We start from the raw sequence: 8143 nt of genomic DNA on the forward strand, positions 1-8143 counted from the left end.
ATGACCAACACCCCATCCGTGCTAGGGTGTTGGTCATCTCTTGAATATGCCTTTTAAATAAACCATGCCCTTCTCACTGAGCTGAAACTCCTTCCTCATCTGCTCAACTTGCTGATCAATCCCCGAACAACGATCTCCGATAGCGTCTAGTCTTCCGCCACTATCATCTTTACCTTAATTAGCTCCTTCCTCATTGCTCACCTCCATATCAAGGGTTTAGCCTATTCACACATGACTTCCACTCTTCCAAGATGAGGAACACTAGAACTCAAACTCTTCAATGGAAAACAATCTTCAATTACGCTAAGGGCCTCAATGCAGTGATCCAAAACCAGTTTTTACGAATGTCCAGAACAGTTATTGTAGGAATCAGGCCAACGCTAGCAAGGCCAATGCAGGAGCAAAATGTCAGCAATGCTGCTTGCCCTTGGCTTAGAGTCATGATCCCTTCAAACCTTTAAACAAGAACATGAAGCAAATTAAATAGCAGCCCTTTTAGAACAGAGCATCATGCGTGGTTTGCTTTCATTTGCACTAACAATGGTGGCAAAAAACTCATAAGCGGACACGCTCCCCCCTCCCGGCAGCACCCGAAGAGCATTTTGTACCAAACCCATCACCGCCAAAGAGAAAAGAAAAAATACCAATGTTCATGAATCAAAGGAAGTAAGGTATAGTGAATTGGTCGATGCAGATAAGGAAAAACAAATGAAGGATGATAACATCAAATTCAAACGTAAATATTCTCTTGTCATAGGTTGCTTGGCCTCATAATCTGTTGATCACATTTTCTCCCCTTTTTAGTTTGCTGCATAGCTTTCATTACCATGTGGCAACATCCATATTACGAAGTTACTCAATGTCTAAGGAAGTTATTTAACCTGGACACAAGATGTAAGGTGATCATTCTAACCCATTTTCTATCCCTCCCAGAAAAAAACAGACAGACACTCTCATTTCAAATTTTACATACTAGGTGATGTCATAAACTATAAGTGCTCAAACTCCTCTATATTAAGATCTAATGATGGATCTGAAAGAATTCCTGTCCTACTTGTAATTAAAAAAAAAAACATTCAAACGAGTCATGAGCAATGCTTGTGTAACCATACGGACATTTATATAGTGCATTATCTCAAATTCAAGCGTTTCTGAATTCTTTCACAAACTCCGTACGTATAAAAGTAAATCACTGGAAATGTGGAGAAATGGGTTCCATCTCAAGCACTCTCTGCTAGCCAAAATGGAGAGGGAGTAGGTGTCACTGGCTTCTCTCTGCATCTCTCTGTCTTTGACGTGCTTAATGGCACATGTTATATCAATCAAGTTCAAAATTTTCCTATTGACTGCAAGTAAAAGGTACATCATGTCCCTAAACTAGGATTGAGTTTCCCACAATGACATATATCCTACCATGATAAATCTAAACATACGCCACAGACAACGGGTTTGAATTGCTAAAAAATACAGGCTCAACTTTGCAGGTTCATCCCACTTAAATTTGCTCAGATACTTGATATTCCAGAGATCATAATAAAATGAGGATCCAACCTCATTGGAATTGAACCTCATCACAACCATAGGGAAATGGATGGCTCCATACCTATCGATGACCTTAACCTCCATGTTGGGATCAAACCTCCTCATCACAACCACAGCATACACCCTAACGACAACAGTCCCAAGACAGAGACGGCCATATATGAAAAATTGGCAAGGACAACCAAATATACATTCTTGGAGTTCGGGTACTCGTACTAAGAAACTTCGAACCTTGCAAAGAGCTCGCACATGGCGATGAAATTACCATGTGTGAGCACAACCCATTTGCTCACGGCCATAGTGTTGGATGAGTACACTATAGACCCAGCACAGAAGCACCAACGATGAATGCGGGGCGGGATGAGGAAGCACCAGAAGCACCAGTGATGTGCTGGAGGCGGTGGATCTGAGCTCGGCTGCGACGAGCGAGCTCTTGGGAGGGAGAGATTTTCGAAAGAGGGCTTCATGCGGCTTGAGGGAGTGGCGATAGCGGAGGCGGAGGCGATGTGTCAAAGGCGGCGGATCTAAGCTCGGGTGCAACAAGCGGGCTTCTAGGAGGGAGAGATTTTTTAAAGAAGGCTTCGTGCGGCTTGAGGGAGTGGCGATGGCGGAACTCGAGATGCGACGGGCGGGCTCCTGAGAGATATTTGAAAGAGGGCCTCGTGCAGCCTGAGGGAATGTCTCCAGGACAGCGGAGGCGTCGTGCCGGATGCGATCGGCGGGCTATTGGGAAGGAGAGATTTTTGAGAGAGAGAGACTTCGTGCGGCTTGATGGAGAAGACAGAGAAGAGAGAGGGCACTTCAAATTCGAAGGGCGGGAGAAGACAGAAAAGGACGCAGCGATTAATGAAGAGAGAGAAGGAGAAGGCAAAAAGCGGGACCCAGGCTCCAGGTGGCGACACGTTTCGCATCCTGATTGGGCGGGCGCACCTAACATTTTCTCGTGAGGGAGGGAGAAGGGGAGACAGACTTGTGGGGCCTTTTACGACACGTGTCGCAAAATAAATGGACTCCTTTTTGGCTGAGTTGGCCTCAGAGCTGCGGTTAATATTTTCTCATCTATTAGCCCCCACTGGCAGAGCGAGCAGCGGTGTCCAAATCTTGAAAGGACATGTTGGAAATGCACATGCATGAGTTTTGGAGTTTTAACTCCGCCTTTGATTATACTCGAAATGGACGTGTTAAGCTATATTACGTGGAAAGTCAGTCCATCATTCTTTTCATAGGTTTAAAATTTGAATCTTTTTTTTTTTTTTTTTTTTCAGGTTTAAGATTTGAACCCCCTTTTTAAATAAAACATTCGAGCATATCAGGAATCCCAATAATGTCTGATGGCAAATGCTACGGATGGAAAGAGTTTCTTTTTTTTTTTCTAAAAAAGAAATTTCTTTACTTCCTACACCTTGTAATGAAAATATAATAAAATCATATTTGATTTTATGGACAAAGCTGTTAATTTGTGGTCGTAGAGTTTAATAAAAGAACAATCAGATCATCAGGTCATGTTTGTGAGTCGCGTTGTTTGCATTGCAAAATAAATTAGCTTGAAGCCTGACAACCACTCACGTGGAGTGGAGTGGAGTTAATGAGAAAATATTAGGTGGTTCCGGATCACCAGGTCAGCGTGGTCTCCAACCACTCAGGAAGCGACACGTGGAGGTGTGGGACCTGCTCACCAGTAAACGAATTTATGCATAAAATTAATTTCATTTCTCTCTCAGTAACCTGCACACACTAGCCCCATATGCTCTCTCTCTCTCCTGCTGTGCACACAGTTCTTTCTTTGTCTCATATTCTCTTTCCTCTTCGTACTTTCCTTGTTTGAAGAAGAAGAACGAAGAGCAAACCTCTTTCCTTTCTACCGAATGCTCTCAAAAATTGAATCTCTTCCTTTGCTCTTAGATTTGACTGATTCGCGCTTGTTGTTGCTCCGGCGTTCGTCAAACGGCCGCTCCCCTACCGTCGCCGACAAATCACATTAAGGCCGCCCCTCGCGCGCTCGAAAGGGAGTGAGGCAGAGGCAGAGGGGCCGATGACCGCCCTCAACAGAGCTTCGGGTTCTCAAAGTTCTTCGGGAGCAAGTATGAGCTTGATATCATTCCTAACAAAGAGAACCCGAATGAAAACAATGCAGAATCACCAAAAGTCAGTAGTTTCTTCGACCAATTTATAGTTTTTGGAGGTTTCAAATAATTGAAAATAAAATCCCCGAGAGCTTCAAAAGCAGATGGAACTTTTAAAAAGCATTCTGTCTCCAGATAAGTTCAGAACGAATGCGCTGCGAAAAGTTTCTTATTCTTCCCCTCCCCACTTCTCTTCTGCTGTTAAAATAGATGCGAAAGCATAATTTTTTTTTTTTTTTTTTATGGTTGGAGAAGTTGCTGCAAAAGAGAGATAGAGTATCGATACAGACGAACACTCTGCGGATCTAGTTTCGTCTGGTCCACAAGATACCAATACACCATTTCACTTGGAATCTGTCATGTGAGATTAACTAATAACTCTATTCATTTGACATCGCCAAGAATAAAAGTATAGTTAGTGTGTGGCGAGAAAGGGAAAAAAGGCCAGACGCAAAAGAAGAAACCGCCATTTGAGCACCACACAAGTCAGAGCTTTTCGATTCCCCATTATCAAACACAACCATCTAATAAAATCTTCCGTAGAAGCTTACATAGAAACATGCGCTAACAAGAATGGAGTTAGCACAATTTAAAAGCCAAGAGAAAAAGAAAAAAATAAAAGGGCTATGTCAAATGTTGCCAAACCATTTTCTATATACAACCAAATCATCGTCTAAAATCCCGTCCCCTACACAGCACCGACCCCCTTCTTGGCCTTCTTCACCAGCAGCTTCACGCTTTTCGGCTTCTTCACCGGTTTCTTCTTCACCTTCGCGGCAGCAACCTTCTTTACAGCTTTCTTCCCGGGCATCGCCTTTGCATAAGTCTTCACTGCTTTTGCTGCGGGCTTCAACTTCAGCTTCTCGGCTTCACACCCGTCACAGCTTTCTGCTTCATAGTTGCTTTGGGCTTGGCGGCAGCAACAACGTTCGCCTTGGGTGCCACCGCCTTCGTTACAGTGGATTTCAAATTTTGGCCCTTAACTATCACCATTCGTAAATGTTAGTTAACCGTTCTTGAGTAGTAAAATTGCACAAGAACTAGCGGTGGCAATCGGCGATGGACAGCGAAGTGAGATAGAAGCCAAACGAGTTGCACAGGAGACAGAGCGTGCAGGCTAGGAGGAGAGAGTGCGTCGGCAGGCTAGGAAGAGGAGAGAGAATGGGAAGAAGGCAGAAGACACCAAGTGAGGCCACCCCTCCACATGGCACCTCATGAGTGGCCGGGGACCACGCTGATGTGATGTGGAGTTCCCGGACCACCCAATATTTTCTCGTCTAGGATCAGCCAATATTTTCTCCTTTTGTTTTCTGATAAAAGCATGGTTATTGAAATAACGCAAGTTTACAAACTGGTCCGCTCAAATCTTAAAGATCGGCTAGGCTCAGTTCTGTTTTTCACTTGCAGCTATCAAGAGGAGCACCGCACAAGCACCGGTTGTGGAAGTACACCGTGTAATCGAAGCTCTGCAACCGCCCGCCCACCGGAATCTCCCCGCACAGCCGGTTGTAGCTCACGTTCAGGAGCTGGAGCTCCAGACCCGCCATAGCCTTCGGAATCGACCCGTATATCTTATTATGGTTCATGTCCAGGGTCGTCAAGCTCTCGTTAAAATCCACCTTCGACAGGTCGAACTCGAACTGGTTCCTCGAGATGTCGATGTGGTACGTGCTCTTGTTCCTTCCGAGCACCAGCGATGCGTCCCCTTGAAGCCTGTTCCGGGAAAGGTCGAGCTTCCCGAAGTCGACGCCGGCGAAGGTCGCCGGGAGCTCCCCGGAGAGGCTGTTGTGAGAGAGGATGAGTAGAGGTTGTTACCCTTGAGGTTGGCAAGGGAAGCCGGTATCTTCCCGGTGAGCTGGTTACGGTCGAGGCCGACGGTGCCGAGGCCGGGGATGGTGGAGAGAGAGTCGGGGATGCTGCCGGTAAGCTTGTTGAAGGAGAGGTTGAGGTAGGTGAGGTTCTTGAGCTGGCCGAGGAAGGAGGGGATTGGGCCGGTGAGATTGAGCCAGCTGAGTCTCAAGAAATTAAGGTACTTGAGCTTGGTGAAGGACTCTGGGATCGGGCCGGTGAAGTTGGAGAGCTTGTGGAGGGTGAGGTCTTGGAGGTAAGTGAGGTCGCCGATGGCGGAGGGGATTTGGCCAGGGAGGTCGGCGGCGAATAAGAAGAGGGAGATGACGCGGTGGGTCTTGCGGTGGCACTTGAGGCCGTACCAGTAGCAGCAGTCGGTGTCCGGGTTCCAGGAGGGGAGGAGGTAGGGGCTGTCGAGGGAGAACTTTATGCGGAGGAGGACCTCCTTGTCCTCGGGGTGGCAGAGGATGGCGGAGGCGGGGCGGAGGAGGAAGGAGAGGAGGGGCAGGACGAGCAGGAGGAGGCGGGCCAGAGACATTGTTGAAGGTAGTGGTGGAGAGTTGTATTTTATAGGAGGAAGTCGTGTGTGGCAACTGGGGAAGGTTTGCTGGATTTGGACTCATTTAAGACGAGAAAATATTAGGTAGGAAACACTACCCGTAGGCAAAGTGGAAAACCATACAAAATTGACACGTGTCGTCCACGTCAGCAATTCAAAATTTGGCTCTCCCTCTTCCTCTGTCCTCTCTTCAATAGACTCTGGCCCATCTCTCTCAACACGCTCTGATGCTCTCTCTCCTATGCTGTCCTTTGACAGCGAATTGGCCAGCAAGGGCGTTCCGCGGAAAGAGAGACAGGGTGGAGCGGAGGTCGCGAGAGGGAGGCAAAGGGGCATTGGCATCGGCGTTGGGGGCGAAGGCGGAGGCGCGTCGGCATCGTGCTTCGCTGGAAGAGAGGCACGACTTCGCGAAGGGGGGAGAGGGAGAGAGAGAGCGGAGCGGAGCGGAGGTCGTGAGAGGGAGGCGAAGGAGCGTCGGCGGCGTCGGCGGTAGGGTCGAGGGCGACGGAGGCAACCGGTGGAGGCAAAGGCGGAGGGGTTGAACCTTTGTTTTTTTTTTCTCTGAACCCTCCGCGATTTTGTTCTCACTGCAACGAAGCGGAGGAGAGGGAGAGACAGGAGAGGGAGGAGGGAGACGGTCTGCAGAGGAGAGCAGAGGAGAGAGAGCGTCAGAGTGTGTGCAGAGAGGTGAGAAAATATTGATTGGGTGGTCCGGGACCACCCAATATTTTCGAAGAACAAAGGAGAGGGGAGAGCAAAAATTGTTGAGAGTGGGACCCGAATTACACGTGGACGACGCGTGTCGACTTTTGTATGGTTTTCCATTTCACCTACGTGGAGTGTTTCACCTACCTAATATTTTCTCCATTTAAGACTATTTCTACTTCTAATTCTATAATTTCTTTTATATATATATATATTTTATATATATATATATTATATATCTCTTCGCAAATAATTTTTCTAAATTGCAAAGTATACGCTCTTTTCCCATTCTTTTGAAGAATTGCTGGTGGAATTACTGTTCTATAATTTAAGAATGCAAATCCTTAGCAATAATTAAGAGTAAATTATATTAGTGGGCCCACGCGCTAACGCGACTTTGAAGTAAGAGCCATTTTGGATATGAGAACCCCATCTTGCTCATGATGTCTCAAAACACTTTGGATTCATTTTGCCAAGCATGGAAATTCATCTCAATATCATCACCCATTCTTATATCCTTACTTAATAATCTAGAGGCAAAAACGTGAAAAATTTTCATTTGTTTCATTGTGTGGAGAGTCTAACTATCAAACTTAGTCCTCATCGTCTCAACCCAACGTGGATCAGTAGCAAAGGTACTAAAACCATCCTTACGTTGAATTCATGATTTTCTAAGATATGGTGTTAATTTTGACTCTCACACTTCGGTTATTTGTTTTGTTTATTTCACTCATGCTAAATTACATTCACAATAGATAGAAAGAACACAAAATTTTTATCATTTCGGTCTAGGAAAGGAAAAAGTCTTTTGTTATTGAAAGAGAACTTTGATTTGATGAAAGTACAAAGAAGTCCAGATATAGCAAAAGGTTTACTGACTTAATGTAAGTGAAGATACACACATAATGACAAAATCAACTAAAAGTGTATATACAAATGGTTGATGGAGATAATTATTCAAAAAGTTCTAAATTTATTATACATCGATTAATTCAGTCTTAAATTTTTTATTGATTTGTCAATTTAATCTTAAACTTTTTACTGTATTAATTAAGTCTTAAATCTTATGAAATTTTATTTATTTAGTCCTGAACTTATTATGTAGATAATTAGTTGAAAATATTATATTGACAAATTGTTTTTTTTTTTTTTTTTGATTCAGGGAAATCCGTAGCTAGCGGGTAAACCCTGGGGCCCACGGAGGAAACCACTATTCTCGTGAAATGGGTAAGTTCACTTGCAACATGCTGAGGATTCGAACTTCTCCCATTCGTGAGGGGAAAAAACCCGAAATCAGTAGGGCCACTCAGTGCGATGGTAATAATGACAAATTGTTGATACGTTTAGATTGAACAATTTTTCCATA

General features: G+C 45.0%; 2 protein-coding genes across 2 annotated transcripts; both read right to left on the reverse strand.

Moving 5' to 3' along the window:
* Positions 1-125: 125 nt before the first annotated feature.
* On the reverse strand, positions 126-2311 carry LOC108961088. The gene is made up of 2 exons (XM_018877604.2): positions 1774-2311; positions 126-455 (listed from the first exon to the last, which is right to left on the reverse strand). The coding sequence occupies exons 1-2, from the start codon at positions 2007-2009 to the stop codon at positions 299-301; spliced, it is 393 nt and encodes a 130-aa protein (XP_018733149.2). The 5' UTR covers positions 2010-2311; the 3' UTR covers positions 126-298.
* Positions 2312-4172: 1861 nt separating this feature from the next.
* LOC120294837 (polygalacturonase inhibitor-like) lies at positions 4173-6092 on the reverse strand. Its single transcript, XM_039315539.1, is given in 2 exon segments — positions 4173-5466; positions 5469-6092. Coding segments are annotated over 2 exon segments (987 nt in total). The 5' UTR covers positions 6052-6092; the 3' UTR covers positions 4173-5062.
* Positions 6093-8143: the final 2051 nt, after the last annotated feature.

The sequence above is a fragment of the Eucalyptus grandis genome, chromosome 1, assembly GCF_016545825.1.
Source record: "Eucalyptus grandis isolate ANBG69807.140 chromosome 1, ASM1654582v1, whole genome shotgun sequence".
Taxonomy (NCBI): Eukaryota; Viridiplantae; Streptophyta; class Magnoliopsida; order Myrtales; family Myrtaceae; genus Eucalyptus; species Eucalyptus grandis.